Source organism: Lissotriton helveticus, chromosome 1_2 (genome assembly GCF_964261635.1).
Source record: "Lissotriton helveticus chromosome 1_2, aLisHel1.1, whole genome shotgun sequence".
Lineage (NCBI taxonomy): Eukaryota > Metazoa > Chordata > Amphibia > Caudata > Salamandridae > Lissotriton > Lissotriton helveticus.
The window spans coordinates 355,187,142-355,208,003 of NC_136058.1; the positions used below are offsets into that span (position 1 = coordinate 355,187,142).

A 20,862-nucleotide genomic window follows, 5' to 3' on the forward strand; every position below is an offset into this window, starting at 1 on the left:
CAGCACTCATTTTTATTTTTTAGCTTTGTTTTGAAAATTTTGTTTTTTGAACTATGGCACCTACTACGACGAGAAACAGAAGAATTCTTGGTGCTGTGCTTTTTGTTACGACTATAGTGGTAATAGCAGTAATAGCCTGGATCGTAGAACGATTGATTCCGGCGAGAGAATATTTACTGCCTACCACTCCAATCCCATCTGAACATTTCACTCTGCCTTATCATGAAGAGAGACAAAGACAGACTTATTTAAATAACAGCTTCATTCAAATTCTACATCATACCCATAATATGACGAACACTTCGAACTGTTGGGTATGTGGAATGTTGCCTGGACATCAGAAGAAAGGAAGAACTCCACTTATTCCTCTTCCGTTCTCTCATAATGGTTCTTGTAATGCTTGGTACACTCTTCTCTTTACCTTGAGATGGCCAACAAAAGGTAAACTACTTTTCCGACTTAATAAAGTTTGTTATAACGACAGAGATGGTTACCCGCAGGCAGACGGAACTAAATTTGAATGGGAAGAAAATCAACCGGACAATGTATCTACACCTCGTATTTTCACTAATCAAAGAATTGCAAATATGTCCAGTTTATATGTGATTACAGTTATTGATACCAAAGCTGACTTATGTGTACGAAATAAAGGTACTATTCCGGTAGGGAAAAGTGAATATACTACTACTCTAACATTTGACACACCAAATGGTATTGCTTTTGTAGCCTCACGAAACACTTACTTTATTTGTGGAAATAAGGGTTACCACCGTCTTCCCATTGGGTGGTTAGGAACTTGTTACATATCTTTTGTACTACCCCCTGTATTTATTGCCCCGCCTATGTACCATAATGATTTTGTATTATAATCATGATTTTATATTAAATAGGGTTAAGAGAACATTAGAGATTGAGAATATTGATCAAACTGACACCTCTTTACAGCAATATGTAGATTTTAATTTAGGCCTGTTTTCCTTTGTTGGTGCTGCCCTAAATAACGGAAAAATAAGACGGCTAACACGTGTTGTGGAAGCTGTTGCTAATGAAACTGCTTCTGCCTTAGGGAACTTGACTGAGGAGCTCCAAATTACTAGGATTGAAACGCTCCAGAACCGAATAGTTTTAGACATAGTATTAGCTGATCGTGGGGGTGCATGCCGCATTATCGGTAGTAGTTGTTGTGTGTACGTCCCAGATAATTCACCATCTGTGTATGATGCTATTTCTAAATTACACAAAATCGATGCTGAAATTCATCCTGAAAATGGTACATGGACATTCTCTAATTGGTTCTGGACTCTGCTTAGTACTTGGGGTTGGAAACTATTAACTATCCTGTGTATGATCATTGGAACACTCTTCTTCCTTTGTTTATGTATTCAATGTGGCCCTACCTTATGTTCTGTATGTATTACTGCCTGCATTCCGTCTAAATGAGCTATTGCCAAAAATGAGCTAAATGCTAAAAGGGCCGTCTGTCGTAATTTGGCAGTGATTAGGTTAGCATTTAGCTCAGCTACACGAACTTCCATTGTTAACTTGACTATGTTTTGCGGAGGCCATTTTGTATTTCCTGGCTTCCATTTTAAATGAACGTGCTGCCTTGTGGTCAGCATGCCCTTTTGTCCTTTCTCTGTACCGATGACCATTTAACTTGCCCAGCAACTGGCTATTTTTAGCACTGGTCAAGCTCACGCATGCGTACTCGAACATTTTAGATTAGTGACCGTCACCTCTCAGGAATGTTCTCCAAAACTGACCAGTGGTACTAAACTCCTCCCACAAGTTGGCTGTGTTCCAAAAATGCCCATATATGTACCTAAACTGTGCAAAAGTATACCGCCTACCTTTTTATTGCTGTAAAACTGTATAAAAGAGGTCACGCACCGATGTCCGGGATGATACTTCTTGCATTACCGAAGGGTGCTGTAGGATTGTACCACCACCCCATGGGGTCCTAATAAACTTGTGTTTTTTTTGCATTTCTAGTTTCCGTGCCAACTTCTATTCTATGGTGTTCGAGAGTTTTTGCAGAGTATGTAGATCTGACGAAACCCAATACCACACTTTTGTTCCTGGGACTTCAGAACAGGGAGCTAGCTCTTATCAGGCCCGTGGAGATTCCTTCAAGCAAGGGGACACAGCACAAAGCAAAGTCCTTCTCCTCTCCTTGGCAGCAAAGCAACAGCAGGGCAATCCAGCACAGCAACAGCTGGACAATCTCCCTTCTTCAGTTTCAGCTTTTTCCTTGGCAGGGGTTCCTTCTTGATTCCAGGATGATCTAATCTTCTGTTGTCAGGGGTCCTGTACTTATACCCCTAAAACCTTCAGGTAAGCGCTTTTCAGGCTTGCGCTACACGGAGAAGACCTCTGCTGGCTAACGCTGCTTTCTGCAGTTTTTAAATTACCCGTTTTTGTCCTTATTAGTTCATTTTGGTTGCACTTTAAACCCTGCTTTTAAAACTCACATAACTGTAAAGTGGCCTACAGCTTACCGCACCCATTCCCGCTCACCGCATGTAATTGACCTCAACACCGCATTTTACGGGTCCCTGCCCACGTCTCGGACTAGCGGCCATCTTTGGTGGGGTTCACGACGCCAGGCGTTCTGCGCAGTCTAGTCTTTCAGGCTGGGCGCGCATTTAAGCGAGCCATGCTGACGCGCAGCGTCATCGCGCAGCGGGATCGCCGGATTTCCGCCGGAGTTACGCCTGAGTTCAGCCCGTCTGCGCCCGTCCGCGCTGAGGACGGGCTGCAGGACGGGCTGTCCTCTGCTAACGTGACTTCAGGTATGTTAACTCGGGACGGTCGCGTATGTTATTCATCCGCGATTCTTCATTCACTGCGACCCTCTTCCCCCACTCCTTGTGCCTCTTGTATTCTGCCGCGTCATTACTTTTCTTGTTCTGGCTGTGGTTTCTCTACTGGCAAAATGCAGCTCTCTAAAACCCAACAGTATGTCAAGCACTATAGGGGGAAAAGGAAGCCTACTAAGGGTGGTATTTCTCCTCCCTCTCCGCTCCATTTCTGGAGCTTAAACTGTAGATCGCTCCCCAAGAACAAATTAGACATCTATGACTTCATAACCGAGGAATCCCCTGATGCCTTGTTCCTGACCGAGACCTGGATACATGCCAGTTCGGGTCCGGACATTGCTGCAGCTATTCCCTCCAATTATGTTGTGCTACATCCGGATAGACCCTCAGGTAAAGGGGGTGGAATTGCTATTATTTTTAAATCCACCTACCAATGTAAACTGGAAGCACTACATCTTCCAGGTAGTGAAGCTGCATTGTTTAAACTTATGATCAATCCTCAACTGACGCTTTCCGGCCTGTTAATTTATCGGCCACCGGGGAATGCTGCTTCTTGGATCCCCTTACTTGTTGATTGCCTATCAGCAATACTTTTGAAATCAAAGAACTTCACCATTCTTGGTGACTTAAATATCCATCTAGATGATGTCAACAATCCCCTCACTAAATCTTTTCTTTCTGATCTTGAGGTTTTCAACCTCAAACTTTGCAATACTGGAGCCACTCATCTTGCCTGTCACCTTTTGAACCCAGTTATTTCCACTATTTCATTTCACTGTACTCATTTGGCGCGCCCGCTTGTTTGGTCTGATCACTATGCTGTACACTTTGTGCTTCCACCTGGTCTCTAAATAGCCAGTGATTATGTAGAGGAAACTAAACCATCCTATCGCTGGGACAGGATTGATATAGCTGCTTTCAATCTGCATCTGACTGAGACAATTCCATCTCTCACTAACACTGAGCAAAACTTGAATGCCCCCATTTCTAGGTGGCTAACAGATGCAGTGTCCGTTCATGCCCCTCGTTCTGGCAGTAAATTTAGATCCTTGCGTCCCCCAACACCTTGGTACTTGGATGAGTTAAAAATCCAACGTGCTAAATGTAAAGCCCTGGAGAGGAAGTGGAGAAGGTCTTATTCCGTTTCCTCTAAAGTGATTTACAAAGATGAGCTAAAAGCTTATCACGCCAACTGTAAACGTACCAAAGCTCTTTACATTACCTCTACAATCACTTCAGTGCAGAACTGTCCTCGGACTCTTTTTGCTACTGTTAAGAAACTTACAGGTGCTGACACTGTTCCCGCGTTGCCGGCTCTAGATGGTATACATTGCAATGCTATTGCGGACTTTTTTATATCTAAGGTTCAGGGCATCCATCAATCCTTAGCCTTCCTTCCACCTTCTATTGACCCGTCCTTACCTGGTTTTTGTTGCAATGTTTCCGTCCCTCCTACTGAGTCTCTGTACAACTGGAAACTATTTGATGATGTGTCCTTCCTGTCGTGCTTAAAAAGCATTAGGTCAGGCTCTCCTCGAGACCCTGTCCCCATGAAGATACTGAAACAACTTGACCTTGAACCACGAAGATTCCTAATGAGGTTACTTAACATCTCCCTCAGTGAATCCCGGGTTGAACAGGATTGGAAACATGCCATGGTCGTTCCCTTACTAAAAAAATCTGGTGCGGACATCACTAACCTTGCCAACTTTAGGCCTATATCCCTGCTGCTAGCTTGCTCCAAAATACTGGAACGCCATGTCAACATCCAGCTAAATGAGTTTGTTGAAAATACGGGATATCTTCATCCATCCCAATCAGGCTTTCGCGCTAACTATTCCACCGAATCCGCACTCCTAGGGGTGACTGAGCGACTCCGACACGGTATTGATAGTAGTGAGACCTTTGCGCTTATCCTTCTGGATTTAAGCGCGGCTTTCGATACCGTGTCGCATCCCATTCTATTGGAGTCCCTTCACTCCCTTGGTGTTGCTGGATCTGCGCTTGCCTGGGTGGCCTCATTTCTTAATGAGCGCACATTTCAGGTATTTTCAAACAAAGCTGAATCGGCGATTTGTTCATCTGCTTACGGCGTCCCTCAGGGGTCTATATTGAGCCCTTTGCTGTTCAATATTTACATCAGACCCCTCGCTACTATCGTAGAGGACGCCGGTCTGTCCATATACTCATATGCAGACGACACGCAGATTGTGTTTTCCTTGTCAGGCAGCAGGGTTCAGGACACCTCTGCCCTAAAAATTGGCCTTTCTCGTGTTGCGGCTTGGATGCAAGTCAATCTGCTAAAGCTCAACGGAGATAAGACTGAGGTTATCATACTAGGCAAACATAAAGATCTGTGGGGCCCTAGACACTGGCCCAGTGATATGGGTCCACTGCCTACCCCCGTGCCAGTTGCCCGTAACCTCGGTTTTTTAATCGACGAGAAACTCTCGATGCGACAACAGGCAACCAAGGTTGCTGCAATCTGCTTTAATACCTTACGCTGGTTGCAGAAGATCCTATGGATGTTGCCTGAGTCTACTCGAAGAACTGTTGTTCAGGCCCTTGTGATGTCCCGTATCGACTATGGCAATGTGCTTTATCTAGGAGCCGATAAAGCTACAATGAATACACTCCAGGTTGTACAGAACTCAGCTGCCCGCCTTTTGTGCAATGTTCCACGGAGAATGTCTGCAACGCAAGCCCTGTGTGACCTTCGCTGGTTAAAAATTCCTGATCGTGTGGCTTTCAAAACCTTGTGTCTCCTGTTTAAGATTCGTCAGGGTTCTGCCCCCACTTACCTGCACAATCTTGTTCAGCCATATCAGCCCAGTCGTTCTCTCAGGTCATCAAATAAAGCCAATTTTGTAGTTCCAAGAATCCGATTGGCAAAAATGGGAGGCCGCTCATTCGCACACTTGGGGCCGAAGATGTGGAATGCTCTTCCGGTGGCGCTAAAAACAGAGACCAACCTTTTTGCTTTTCGCAAAAAACGGAAAACTTTTCTGTTTTAGTCCGGTCACTGCTCTTGTTCTTTCTCCTTCTTTAGCAATTGCTTGTTTTCTTCTCTAGTCTGTCCCTGGCGCCGGGAAACCCATTACGGGTAGCTGTGCGCAATATAAATTTAATAAATAATAATAATAATAATAATAATAATAAAAATAATAATAAAAGTCTTTGTTCTCTTTGTGCATTTGGGCCCTAAGCCCGGTCTGAACCAGTTCTGGGTGTTTCTTGAGCACTTTGTTTTCCTGGCTTCTCCTTTCCTTTCAGAGTGAGGGGCAGGGTCGTCAGCCGCCCAGCAGGAGGTGGAGCCAGCATTTTGGAAGGCAGGCACAGCCCTATTCAGGCCCAGGTGCTATCTCCTCCCACCACTCAAGTTGCAAATGCAGTCATTCAGCCTAGGGCTGACTCAGGCAGCCTCCTGGGGAATCCCCAGCCCCTGTCACTCTCAAACCAGACAGTCAATACACAAACAGGCCAAGGCACACAGGAAGGTCAGACAAGAGAACAACAACTTTCTAAAAGTGCTGTTCTCAAACACAGGATTCAAAAACAACCTTTCCTAAAAGATGTGTTATTAAAGTCTGAGTTCAGGGATACTAGACTCGTATGTCCTATCTTGTTCCTATGGGAAGAAATGCTGGTAGCCACTGTAGCCAGCACCCCCCATGTTAACCTATGGAGCAAGATATCCTTACAATTGTGAAAAACGAAAATGGCTGTAATTCACTACCAAAGCATGTCACCTGCACCAGTACATTCTCTACCTTTCACATACACTGCACCCTGCCCGGGGGTTACCTTTGGCCTTCCATAGGGGCGACCAATGTGCACAAAAAGGGAAGGGTTAGGCCTGGTCAGTGGGGACACTGACCAGGAGGACATGGCAGTTCACAGACTGCAGACAGGCACTGCCGTGGCAGGCCTGAGACACCATTTTGGGGCTACTCATGTGGGTGGCACAATCAGTGCTGCAGGCCCATTAGTAGCATTTGTCATCACCAGCCCTGGCACACTCAGTGCACTTTACTAGGGACTTCTTGGTGATACAAATATGACAATCATGTATATCCAATCATCATAACAATTTACACAGGGAGCATATGCACTTTAGCACTGATCAGCAGTGGTAGAGTGCGCAGAGTCCTATTGTCAACAGCCACGGGTCAGGAAAAATAGCAGAGGGAGAAGCAAAGAGTTTGGGGATGACCCTGCAAGAAGGGCCAGTTCCAACACCGAGCATAAATATGGCAACACTGGCACCCACACCTCAGATAACATTTGGACTGGAGAAAGAACGAAAGAAGGACTGCTCTGCTGTTCCCTGGACCTGACTAGATGGATTGCGGCAAAGACTAGAGTTCACCTGCTAATCCGTGGGCTAGCAAAGAGAGTACTGTGACTGTGGTGCCTGTTTTGTGTAATACTTGCTCCTGCGCCAACTCCAAGACAAAGTTGGCTAACTTTATTTTACAACTCCAGGGCCACAAAAGCTAAAGATGCCCGTTCTGGCAAGTTAGTAGTCACAATCGCTTGACCGTCACACTATGCCAATGTCTACCCTGGGAAACCGAGTCCCACTGTTCAAAATTAGCACCAAATTGTGCTGGACCTGGGAGTGTTGTCAGAGTACAGTTTGGTTGCACAAGACTGACACTAGCCTTTACAAAAGGGAACCGTTGTTTTCGCTGTGAGCCTGAGTCACATAGGGAAGCTCACACATTTGCGTAAGTTTGCGACTGTTTGCTGTTCACAAAGGTATTTTACTAGTAGTATATTTATGAGTGTCAGCACATAAAAAGATAGGTTAGTTAGATCTTTTTATGTGGGAAAATCATGTTTGACCCGGACCTTCTGCTGAAACTGAACCTGCTGCATTCCTATTATCTGTTGGTGGGCCAAGTTCTCTGTGTCCAGACCTTTTGCCTGCTTAACCACTTTCACATGAGACAGACCTGAAAGCCTCTCATCGCTATTAACTCCATTCACGGTAAGGTGCCTAAGCTGCCTCTTCCTTCTGGATACTGGATTCCCATGTGGGCCTGGCCTGTTATCATTGTTGCTTTCACCATCTGGCTGATGGTGGGGCACTTTCATGTTGCACAATGGGGAATTATCCCAGACTGAACTGTACTGAATCTTCTCTTCCACTGAGCTGTTGCTTGACTTGAAAGGGTAACTCATATGTGTTGCTGCGCCTTATGATGGACATTCACACAAGTGCCTGTTTTTGTGAGAGATAGCATTGCTTTGAATTGGAGTACTCATCAGTTTTACTGACACTTACCTTCATCTTTTCCACTATGGGTACAGACTGCCAGAGTGTGCCTGCATCTTCCCCTCTTCCTTCCTCGGATTTGAAAAATGTAACAGTCTTTTGAACTGTAATATGTCAGATGTGGATCAACTTGCAACGACTAAGTGATAATTTATTTGCAAACAGAAAGAGCAAATGTTTCTAAGATTTTTGCTAGATATAGCAAATATAATTTAACAATGTAGCACCTTCATTTTAAGTTATCTCCCATTGAATATCACCTTCCCCATGGACCAGTGTTTCCCAAGTACCTGCAAGAAAGTCATGCATGATTCATTTCTGAGTCACAAGCCTACCTTTGGCTGTGATTAAATTGGAGGAGAACTTGAAATCCAAGATACATTGTTCCGGCCATCAGACACTTTGATGATCATGAAACGGAGGAGATGGTAAGAAATCCTAACATTTTAGAAGAAATATCATACTTGACAGGAAACTGATCCTAATGATAATGGCTTTACATTATCTCCTAGCAGCAACAGACGGGATCTGTACAAATAGAGAGACTGAATATTGCACTCATCATCCAAAACCTCAATTAGCATACACAAGCAGATAGACAACATAGAGCAGAGGGTAAATAAATGACACAAGATTCAATGCAGCCCTGACCTAAGTCCCACCAGCATTTGGACGTGGCTGGGGAAGGTTTTTGGTTCTTGGGATATAAAAATATTTGAATTCATTATTGCTATTGTTCTAATTGTAGTTGCCACATATATTGCTATTAAACTAATAGTGTGCTTCCTTCAGTACACTTGCAAAAATAAAGGTGCTGCAAATTTCTTTAGAGTTGCTACTTCTAAGGATGGGAAGTAAATTGATAATGATGAGATTAATAATAACATAAGGACCTGAAGCCTTTGTTGTGGATTTGTTCCTGGCTGCTGCAAAGCAGTTGCAGCAGTAGGAGACATTAGCTTAGGGCAATCAGAATATATCTTCAATATCTCTGGGGATTTCACAGTGCTAAGAGAAGCATTGCACATAGTCAAAAGGGAGTCAGGGCTCACCTGATTACCCAAACTGGCAGCGTGGCTGGCTAAGGGACGGATGGGCACTGATAGGCTTGCCTTTGGCACACCACAGGCATGGGAGCATTTAAATGAGGATCCGTTAACATGGCCTAGGGCGCCGGGCAAGCTGGTAGCCCGGTGTACTCCCAGTATTGCCAAGGGTAGGAAATGAGAAAAGAATACCACTTTGAAGGAAGGCTTGGGAATAAGACCTTGACCACCCACCTTAGCAGCAAAAAGATGGTCCCCAAAAATGTTAAACTAAAATAAAGTGCATAATGTCAACAGCGTTCCAATAAAAATAAAGGTAAAATGAAATGCAGATGTCCCACTCGCATAAATCAATCAGAACTAAAACAGCAAGAAATGTGCAGCATCCTCATTTAAGTTAGCTATCCCTGAATAAAGTCTGGAGTGTTGATCAGGTATACTCCCAATATGGCAGAGTGTAAACAGAGGGAACACACTACTGTTTTAGAGGAAGGCTTGGAATATTGCCCTGAGTGTTACCTTATGTCAGGCATCCTCTCCTACCCCTTGTAGGAGCATGTGCTACCTAGCAATGGGCTCAGAAGTCCCTCTTTGTTGAGGTTAAGGATTCAACAGTTATTACGATGGGAAGGTGTATACTAGAAAATAGCCCAAACCAGTTGTATTTAAAGTCTAGGTGTCGTAGATCCATGCCCCATTATAAGGATATCAGCTGGCTATGTAAGTGAGTTCACATCAGATCAAATGTATGTTACTATTATCTTAAAGTTGTATGCTCAAAATCTGATGTGGCTGTGCTCCTCTTTAGTCTGCATTAAGCAATTATGACTTCCACCAGTTCAGTTCAATAGTCTTTACTCGGCCATAACAATGGCCATAAAAATACAAAAATAAAGTATACTATTACATTTTTTGCACATTAGAATAAAACAGATTTAGAACCTCATTAAATATGACATTTGCCCAATTATATAAACTTTAAACAATATATACAATTATATATTTGACACTCCAAGTGTTTAGCGCTCATTAAAACTATTAGCATTCTCAGAGCTATCCTTAAAAAGCATACCTCCTTCTCATCTTTAAAGTGGATAAAATGTAGTTGAGGATAGGGGTTTCTAAACATTTCTAAAAAATAAATCTCTCTTGGTGTGAAATAAATTGCTTATGCTTTAAAAGTGGTCATAAAAACCGTCTTCTCAAGCTACTGTATAAAGTGCAAAAAAGTATAAAGTGCGTTGTTGTGATGAGGAGTTGGTATATGGGCAAACCGGAAGAAATTCAAACCAGGAGCCAGGGTTAGGGAAAGTGACCAAAAATGAATTGTGTTTGACCTGAGCCTTGTAAGATAAAATTTATGTTCTGGCTTTTCTACCCAGGTTAAGTAGTGATCTTTCCTATGCATTTTTGAAAAAGACAGATAGTTAAGAACTGAAGTTAACATCCGCTTCAGCCACAACACCCAACCCCTCTGGACTGACCACCACTGCGTCCACTTCACCTTAAACTCCACCACCGCACCCAAACCCGCCCTGCACCCGTCACAATGGAAGCTGAGCGAGGTCACAGAGGTGCACCTCAGCACCACCCTCCATCAAAACTCCCCTATCACCACGAACAACACCAACTCCGCAGTCAGGGAATTTCACCGCTGGGTCTCCTGCTGTGTAGACAAGCTCGCACTTCTCCTCCCCCACCAAACAACGCACTCTGAAAGCCGCCTGTTTCACCACAGAGCTTCAAAAAGCCATCGACCCCAAGACCACACTCAGAGGCACCCTCCTTTACAGACCACCAGGACCCCGCGCAAAGTTCAGTGAAGACATCACGGACTTCATCACTCCACACGCGCTCCCCTCCAAAGATTACATCCTTCTGGGAGACCTCAACTTTCACCTTGAAAATAACAACGACCGCAACACCACCACCCTCTTGGACAACCTCGCCAACCTCGGACTTAAACAACTGGTCACTTCCCCCACCCACATAGCAGGTCACACACTCGACCTCATCTTCACCTCCAGCAATCATGTCTCCTTCAGCCACACCACGGATCTCCTCTGGACTGACCACAGCTGCGTTCACTTCACCTACAACAAGCCGAAACCCACCAACCACCTCCAACCAACTCTGCAAAGAAACTGGAACAAAATCACCATCGACCAGATCTCCTCATCACTCCTTCTAAACACCCCAGCCCACTCTTCTAACCCAGACCAAGCCGCCGCCAACTTCACCCTATGGTTATCCAGCACCGCCGACATCCTAGCACCACTGAAAAAACGTCAACGCAAACCTGGCAGCAAGAAGGCCTCATGGTTCAACGATGATCTTAAGAAGTCCAAGAAACTCTGCCGCTCCCTTGAAAAGGCCTGGAAAAAAGACCCAACCACTAGCACCAAGGACGCCTTCAAAAACGCCACTCGCACACACCACCAACTAATCCGAAAGGCCAAGAAAACAGCATTCAAGGATCGACTAGACAACAACGCCCACAACAGCAAGGAACTTTTCAACATCGTCAAGGAATTCACCAACCCCTCGGCCAACTCCAACGACATCACCCCGTCTCAAGCCCTCTGCGACTCCCTAGCTCTATTCTTCCACAACAAAATTGCGGACATCCACAACAGCTTCGACAACCAACCCGGAGACCAACCCACCCAACCTCATGCTGAACATTCCCCCCCCTCGAACACTCTTAACGACTGGAACCCAATCTCCACTGAGGACACCATCCGCCTGATGAACTCTATCCACTCAGGATCCCCCACAGACCCATGTCCTCACCACATCTTCAACAAAGCAGACTCCGTCATAGCACCGCACCTCCGAGACGTCATCAACTGCTCCTTCAACTCCGCCACCTTCCCGGAAAGCTGGAAACACGCTGAACTCACCGCCCTTCTGAAAAAACCCACAGCGGACCCCACCGAACTCAAAAACTACCGCCCCATATCGCTCCTTCCTTTCCCAGCCAAAGTCATCGAGAAAGCTGTCAACAACCAACTCGCCGCTTTCCTCGAAGCCAACAAATCCCTCGACTCCTCACAATCTGGCTTCCGAGCAAAACACAGCACTGAGACCGCCCTCATCGCAGCAACAGACGACATTCGAACCCTACTGGACAATGGAGACACAGTCGCCCTCATCCTCCTCGACCTCTCTGCAGCCTTCGACACAGTCTGCCACAGCACCCTTTTACAACGCCTCAGAAACATCGGAATACAAGGAAAAGCACTCGAATGGATCACCTCGTTCCTCACCGGAAGAACCCAGAGAGTCCGCCTTCCACCATTCAAGTCCGAAGCCACTGAAGTCATCTGTGGCGTACCACAAGGATCCTCACTCAGTCCCACCCTCTTCAACGTATACATGAGCCCCCTCGCGGCCATCGCTCGCCAACACAACCTCAACATCATCTCCTACGCGGATGACACTCAACTGATCCTTTCTCTCACCAATGACCCCAGCACCGCCAAAACAAACCTACACGAAGGAATGAAAGAAGTTGCCGAATGGATGAAACAAAGCCGTCTGAAACTGAACTCAGATAAAACAGAAGTCCTCATCTTAGGTACATCCCCCTCTGCATGGGACGACTCTTGGTGGCCGGAAGCCCTTGGAAAAGCACCCACCCCGACAGACCACGCACGGAACCTAGGCGTTATCCTGGACTCTTCTCTCTCAATGAACAGACAAGTCAACGCCGTATCCTCATCCTGCTTCAACATTCTTCGCATGCTCAAAAAAACATTTCGCTGGATCCCCACCGAAACCAGAAAAACAGTCACCCATGCTCTGGTCACGAGCCGACTGGACTACGGAAACACCCTCTACGCAGGTACTACCGCTAAACTCCAGAAGAAACTCCAACGAATCCAAAACGCCTCAGCCAGGATCATATTAGACATCCCGCGTAACGAACACATCTCTGGCCACCTGAAAGACCTCCACTGGCTACCCGTCAATAAGAGGATCACTTTCCGACTGTTAACCCACGCACACAAATCACTCTACGACATCGGACCAGAATGCCTCAACTCACGACTGTCCTTCTACACCCCCTCCCGCCAACTACGTTCTTCCAGCCAAGCCCTCGCCACTGTACCCCGCATCAACAAGACCACCATGGGAGGCAGATCCTTCTCATACCTGGCAGCTAAAACATGGAACTCACTCCCCACCTACCTTCGCCTTACCCAGAACCACCTAGCATTTAGAAAGCAACTTAAAACGTGGATATTTGACAAGTAATCCTCCTCCCCTCCCTAAGCGCCTTGAGACCCTCTGGGTATGTAGTGCGCTATATAAATTCTCTGACTTGACTTGACTTGACTCTCCTGTAGACGCCTAGAGAAATCCTGGCGAAACCTAAAAGCCACGGATTCACGGAACAACCACAAGAGCACCCAGAAGGAATACCACCAGGGCATAAGAGACACCAAACAGACCTTCATAAGAGACAAAGTCCAGACCAACGTGACCAACTCCAAGGAACTGTTCAACGTCATACAGCAGTTTGACAAACCCACCAGCGAAACCAAGGACGTCACACCTTCCCAGGAACTCTGCGACAAGCTCAAGCTCCTACTTTCATTTGAAGATCAAGGCCCTCTACGACAACTTCAGCGAACCAACGGCGAACACAACCCCCTATCCACCCCCACTCTAAGCCTACAATCATGTCCTGGGATCCCTCTACCATCAAACTCATCACCTCGACCATGAAGAGAACCCACTCAGGAGCCTCAATGGACCCCTGTGCACTGCACATATTCCACAGGCTGCTGCCGTCATCGCACCCGAACTGGGACGCACCATCAACGCCTCCCTCAGATCAACCATCTGCCCAGATGACTGGAAACAGGCGGAGGTTAAACCCCTCCTCAAGAAACCAACAGCCAACCCTACGGACCTGAAAAACTACCCGCTCATCTCTCTCTTCCCCTTTGCGGCCAAAGTCACCCAGAGACTCGTGAACACCCAGCTGACCACCTTCATAGAAGAGAACTCCATCCTGGATGCCTCCCAATCTGGATTCCGCAGCAATCACAGCACCGAGACCACCCTCCTCACTGCCACCAATGACATCTGCATGCTACTGGATCAGGGACACACCGCAGCTCTCATCCTTCTAGACCACTCCGCAGCCTTTGACACCGTCTCACATCGCACGCTTGCAGCCAGACTTCACGACGCGGGAATACATATAGCCGCCCTCGACTGCATCCAATCCTTCCTCTCCGGCAGAACCCAGAGGATCTGAATCCCTTCCTTCCTCTCCAAACCCACAGAAATCAGCTGCGGAGTACCCCAGGGATCATCACTCAGCCACACGCTCCTCAACATCTACATAACCCCACCTCACCACCATCCTTCGACAGCATGGGCTCAGCATCGTATCCTACGAGGACGACACTCATCCTCTCACTCACAAAGAAGACACCAGACTCTGCTTCCAGGAAGGAATGAAGAATGTGGCAGCCTGGATGAAGGACAGCTTCCTGAAGCTAAACTCAGAGAAAACTGAAGTCTTCATCCTCGGACCCTGCACCTCCGCCTGGAACAACAACTGGTGGCCCTCCGTCCTCTGGATTCCACCCACCCCTACAGACCACGCTTGAAACCTTGGCATCATCCTTGACTCCTCCCTCTCCATGAACCGCCAGATCAACAATGCCGCATCCACAAGCTTCAACTGCCTTCACATCCTCCGTGAGACATTCAAATGGATCCCCCCTACAGCAGAAGGACCGTCACGCACGCACTCATTACCAGCAGACTGCACTACGGAAACGCCCTCCAAGCCGGAATCAACAAAACTCTTCTACCCAAGCTACACATCCAGAAGGCAGCAGATAGACTCGTCCTCAGGACATCGCGCAAAGCGCACATGACCCAACACCTACAAGGCCTCCTCTGGCTCCTCGTCAAAAAGAGGATCATCTTCAAACTGTTCACCCACGCCTACAAATCCCTCAACAGCATCAGACCCAAATACTTCAATGAGAGATTATTCTTCCATGTACCCAAGAAAAACTTCTGCTCTGCCGACCTCCCCCTGGTGGAGGTCCCCCGCATCCACAGAAACAAAACCGGTGGGAGAACCTTCTGCTATATCGCAGCGAAATCCTGGAACGAGCTCCCTGTGAACATCAGACACTCCTCAACCCTGCACACGTTCAGGAGAGACCACAAGACCTGGCTCTTTGACTGACCGGGAGCCGCTGCCCCCCCCGCGCCTTGAGACCCTCACAGGTGAGTAGTGCGCTATATAAACCCCTGATTGATTGATTTCTTTACATATGCCAACCACGGGATAGAGCATCTATTGTCCAAGTATAGGTAATTGCCTAAAATGTCTCTTGAAAAACCCGCTTGTGGGGAAATCCATATTTTGACCTAGAGTAAGAGGGGGGCCATTTTATCTTTGTTTCTAAATAGCTCAAACCCAGTTCATTGTGGGATATAAATCTTGGGGTCGATTTCGGGATAGCCAATAACAGAAAAAGATTCTTTTTCAAATGCCTGCATTCTGGGGGGTGTTTTGTGGCACCCCACGCCCGCTCCATATGTTCCCACACCCAGACATTTAGACTTATATATCTGGACCATCTCTTTAACTGGCTTGTGCCCCAGTTTTTTGCCAATCTAATAATAGATTCACTTACTACTCCCATTTTCTGTATCCTCTGACTGGTCATGCCACCCCATAACAAGTTTGCTTCGAACAGGTTGCCTAAATAATTGAAATGGACAACCATTGTGATTGCGGTCTCGCCAATAAAAAAAGATTTTGTTATAGTTTGTTTTGGACCTCAAGTTAAAATAAACGATTTCTATTAAAACCATTTAAAAGTTTCTGAATGCCAATTGCTGTTTGTGAGACAAAAACTTGTCATCCGCATATAAAACAACTGGGCTTTGTCTGGGAAATTAATATAAAATAGAACCAAAAAAGGTGCCAGACCCTGCCTGACCCCTCTGGCTACCTTTATTGGTTGGGTACCAACACCTTGTTGAGTGTAGTGGACCGTGGCGGTGGTATCCCAGTGTAATCACCTTATGAGGTTCAGCAATGGTGAATCCAGCCTAGCTACCTCCATTAACCCCTTCCATGCTCATGACGGAACGGTTCCGTCATGAGCGTCGGGTGGGCTGTGCTCATGACGGAACCGTTCCGTCATGAGCCCATAGGCTCATTAGAACCTTCAGCACAGCGCGAAAATTCGCGCCGCGCTGAAGGGGTTAATGACCACAGCATTTCCCTAACCACCAAGTAAAAAGCACAGCCATAAGCGCCATATATAATGAACCGCTCCTGGCCTTGATATATTTTCCTGAGATAAGGGATAATTTCAGTGCCTGTTCGATGGTCAACAGACCTGAATTGAACCTTTGAAAAGAAAGAGTTATTTTCGGCCCATGTTTCCAGTTTTTCCAGACTCACCTGTCGTAGAGTTTTTACAGGGGCATCTAACAAAAAAATGCGCAATTCCTATTCCCTTTCTTAAATATAGCCACTACAAATGATTCCTTCCATGTGTTAATTGGGGCCCACTTCACAACTGCTTTAAAGTCATTAGTAACTAATGGGCCCCAAAATTCCAAATTAGATTTTAACATGTCAATGGGGACTCCGTCGGGGCCAGGGGCTTTGCCTAGGACAGCACTCTGAATAGCCTTAGTGACCGCTTTTTTAAGTCAATACATTTGCTCAGCCAGATATCGTCAAAAAAGAGTGGGGCAATTCTGAGTTCTCTACAGGGTTCATCCGGATGGTCTTCAGCATAAAAAAATTGGAGAAATGACTTGCCCACCCCAATTCTAGGACCTGACATTCAGTTCTGTTTAAGGGGGACTCTGTGAGGAATGGTCTATTGATAATCTCCCAAAAAAGCTAACTGTCTTATGATGAGCCTCTTTATCTAGGTCTGCCCACGCATTGTCCCTGATTTCCCTTTTCCTGGGTGCTAGTGCATTTTATAGATGTTTTGAGCTGAGCTTACCTGCTCTGTGATGTGCGGGATAGAGTTGGTGGCTTTTTTAACCTTGGTAGTGCTGCGCACGTCCGTTGGCTGACGCTGCCCCATCTGTTTTTCGAACGTTCAGCACTGGAGCTGAACGTTCAATGCAGCCAACGGGTTAAGGGCTTTTAAAGCTGAAATGCAGTCCAGGTTGAACCGCGAGTGCAATGTATTGCCTTTAGGTGGCCTATTGTTTCTAAGTAGTCGAGTAGCTGTCTCGCAAATCGGCGAGTATCTATCCCGGATTTTATTACGATCAGCCTCCGCTGAGAGGCATTGGGAAATATCCTGAATAGGGTCTTTAACTAAGTCTTAGAAGAATTTATTTGGGTAAATTCGATCCCATTTTGTCCGTACTCCATGTTCCGGAGAAAAATTAACTTGAGGGCCAGTAAGCCACTATCCCTCAATTGCAGCTGGATGTTAAAACATAAGATGATGGGGTTGTGATCACTATGTGATAAGGGACGCACCTCATGGATTAATTATTTCCATGTAAGATCTTTAGAAAGTATTGCAAAGTCAAAGTAAATTGTTCTGCCCTTACCCCTGCCTACAAATGTCGGGACATGTGTGATATTTCGTGAGATGAAATCAGATGAAAATGAAATATTATTTATAGGATGATTTTATTTAATGCTTCCCTATAGGCCGTGTTTAAAATTACTTACCTCTTCCCTTTCTCCATCGGCGACACCACAAATGTAATTATTGCTATATGTACATTGCTCAATATTAAGGTCGCCCACCTACATAATTGCTTTATATCACCTTTTGCTACATGAATGGATTTCCAGTAATACGTGCTGAAAAATAATTAAAATAAAAATGTACCAAAAATACATTGACTAGGTTTGTTGAGACAACATGTTGAATCAAATAACAGCATAACCTCTACCAGACCCTCCTTCCCCCTTGCTGCTGATGACGGGATTGACGGAGAGCAATAATTCTTGAATCCATCAATGTACACAGTGTCAATAGCCCATGTCTCTTGGGAGCATACTATGTAGAATGTTCGTTTGAGGGAAACCCAATCCTAATTGGTCAGCTTTTGAAGGATCCCCGCTATGTTCAATGATGTCACTTGCAACCTCTCACCCTGACTGTCTTTAGTTGAGATGCCAGTTTAATCTATTATTTGTCGTTAAGAGGAATTCTGTGTTCCCACCACAAATCTGAGGGAGAAAACTATTTATCTCCACATTTAGGTTGCAGATTGGTGTACCTGATACATTTCTGAAATCACACATTACTAAAGTGTGGTTCTTGGATTAAAAATCCTCTCTCAATTCTCTCAACAAATATAAGATGCCTGTTAAAGAAATAATATTTATCCCTAAGGGCATTAGGATTTCAGGACAAAAGATCAAACGTTTAATTAAGCAGACTCTGCCCCCTAAACATGTAAGTATCTATAGAGTAATGGTTTTCTTTGTCTTCTGCTATCAACTATTGTTCATCCAGGATTTTAGTTTGCAGGAGCGAGGGGCTTTTGTGCTAAATTTAAAAAGTCTCTGCGGACCCTTAGTTTTTCTAGGAGATACAGTTAGCATACCTAGGGAAACATAAATGCAGAATAGATACATATTTTGTAAAGAACCTTATTTATCTCAATATATAACAGGAGAATTTGAGACTAGGATTAATTTCCTTCAAGTAATTATGCATAATATTGTGTATTACACTTACCACATTCTCTTCCGCTTTAGCAGTGGTCAAAGTCGTCTTTTTGTCTAAAATAGATACAAAACAAATTTTGTAGCACAACCTCCACTTGGCTGTTGTCAAGACATTAAAAACACCAATTTTATTTCCATTGTTTGGATTAATTAAAATGTATTGCAATAATGCATATAACAGGAAATATTTTTTATTAAAAACTTTAATATTCAGCAATGTGCTATATCACATAAAGGAAAAAAGGTGATCTTTGACAACTTACTCTGGACTTGTTATATAACAGAAATCTAAAATGATTATTAATTACAAAAAAAGCCTCATGTTCATCATTGCAAATTGAATAAAGAAATCCTGTATTTGCAATTAAAATCGCTACATATTTGATACACAGCTAAGAAGAACATTAACACTGTTATAATTGTCACATGATATTCATTTACTTGAAGGCTTCTTGTTGTGATACAATAACAAACCTTTACAAAAAGCGCCTTATAAATATGACTCTCTGAGCAAAGAATTTTGGGTAAAGTGAAAGTGATCAGGTGAGATTCTGTGTTCCTCCAATCTAGCTATCACATTTAAAAATATTTATCAGACAGTAGCCAGTTACTCTGCATGCCCTTTGGTATCACTGCACCTGCTCTTTTTAGGTTTGGTATCAGAGGTCAGGGAGACAATGGCAGGTACACAAAGTGGTCACTATACATGAGTGCCATTCATGCTCTGTTGTTTCTACTCCCGGTCTGCTTCTTATCCCGACTGTATAAATAAGGAGCTGTTGGTGTGTTAAGGGTGCGACAGGGAGGTTAAATCCTGTAAGGTCACTAGAGGTCAAAAGTTATATGTTACAATTAAGTGCAATTTTTTGAAAAGCTAAAACCAAACTAAGGTCAAACACTTAAATGAAAATGTTGTCGCAATATTTCTTATAAAGCTTGGTGGTATAATGTGTGCCATTATTCTAGGTTGGACAATGTTTTAGCTTCATTGTGCTGCCCTTCTTTTATGGCGATTTATACTGCCTAGCATTAACTTCATTTTTAGATATTTTGGTCCTAATTAAATTAATTGTACTTCTTCTGAAAATTTAAAACCACCTTAAGATGTTTATCTCTCTGCGCCCTGTCTTTCAATCTTCATTTATCTTTTTCCCGTTTTATATATAGTTATTATATTTCTCATTATATAATTTATGATATTGTTAGGAAATGGTCTTTTTTTCCTATCCTTCCCCTTATCCTTTCCCTTCCCTCCTTTATTCCCCAATATTTAAAAAAAATGCCAAACAGCTTCTCTTCTTACTTATACATTTTGTATGATATAGTCTATGTTTGATGCATATATCGTGTTGTTATTTTTCTACTATTGGTATTTATCATTAAAGCAGCTTTACCTTACAAAAAAGTTGTATGTTACTTCTGCTACCACAGGATTGTTGTTGAATTAACATTAAGGAAGTGCTAAGGCAGACCCAAAAATGAGTTAGTCATAGTACAGGCTCTTGACAAAATTAGCAAATATCCTGACAATAACAAGTAAAATATAACGTATTTAACTATGTGTTACATAATTCCCAGAAGTACATCAGAAAGGGAGTAGTAAGCAAATCAAAATTATGTGTGATACCTATAAAGGAAGTTTGCAAATATATATTTTAAGCAATTGTACACTGTCAAATAACGAACATGATGCTTTAAACTTTGTGATTTTCATTACTTTTGACCACTTCTTATTAAAAAAAAACATCCAACAAGCGAAGGGCATGTAGTACAGCATGTATGTAGTACAACAGACATGTCCATGGAGCATGAAAGAAATGCATGTGTGGAAAACATCACCAATGTGCTACAAATTGGCGAAGCATAGAAATCAAGGGACATACAGCCAGATTCATCAAGCACAAAACGGCTCGCAAAGGGCCAGATTCTGAGAATCTGGCCCTTTGCGAGTGCAATTTTTGCATGTGGGATTCATCATCCCAAATGCAAAAATCGCTAATT

At 44.4% G+C, this 20,862-nt stretch overlaps 1 protein-coding gene across 1 annotated transcript in view; it reads right to left on the reverse strand.

Moving 5' to 3' along the window:
- LOC144807915 (uncharacterized) overlaps positions 1 to 20,862 on the reverse strand; it is a 274,167-nt gene that overhangs the window by 132,688 nt on the left and 120,617 nt on the right. The window contains exon 6 of the mRNA XM_078673506.1: positions 18,872 to 18,915. Within this exon, the coding sequence (XP_078529632.1) occupies positions 18,872 to 18,915 (44 nt within the window). The remainder of the gene's footprint in view (positions 1 to 18,871; positions 18,916 to 20,862) is intronic.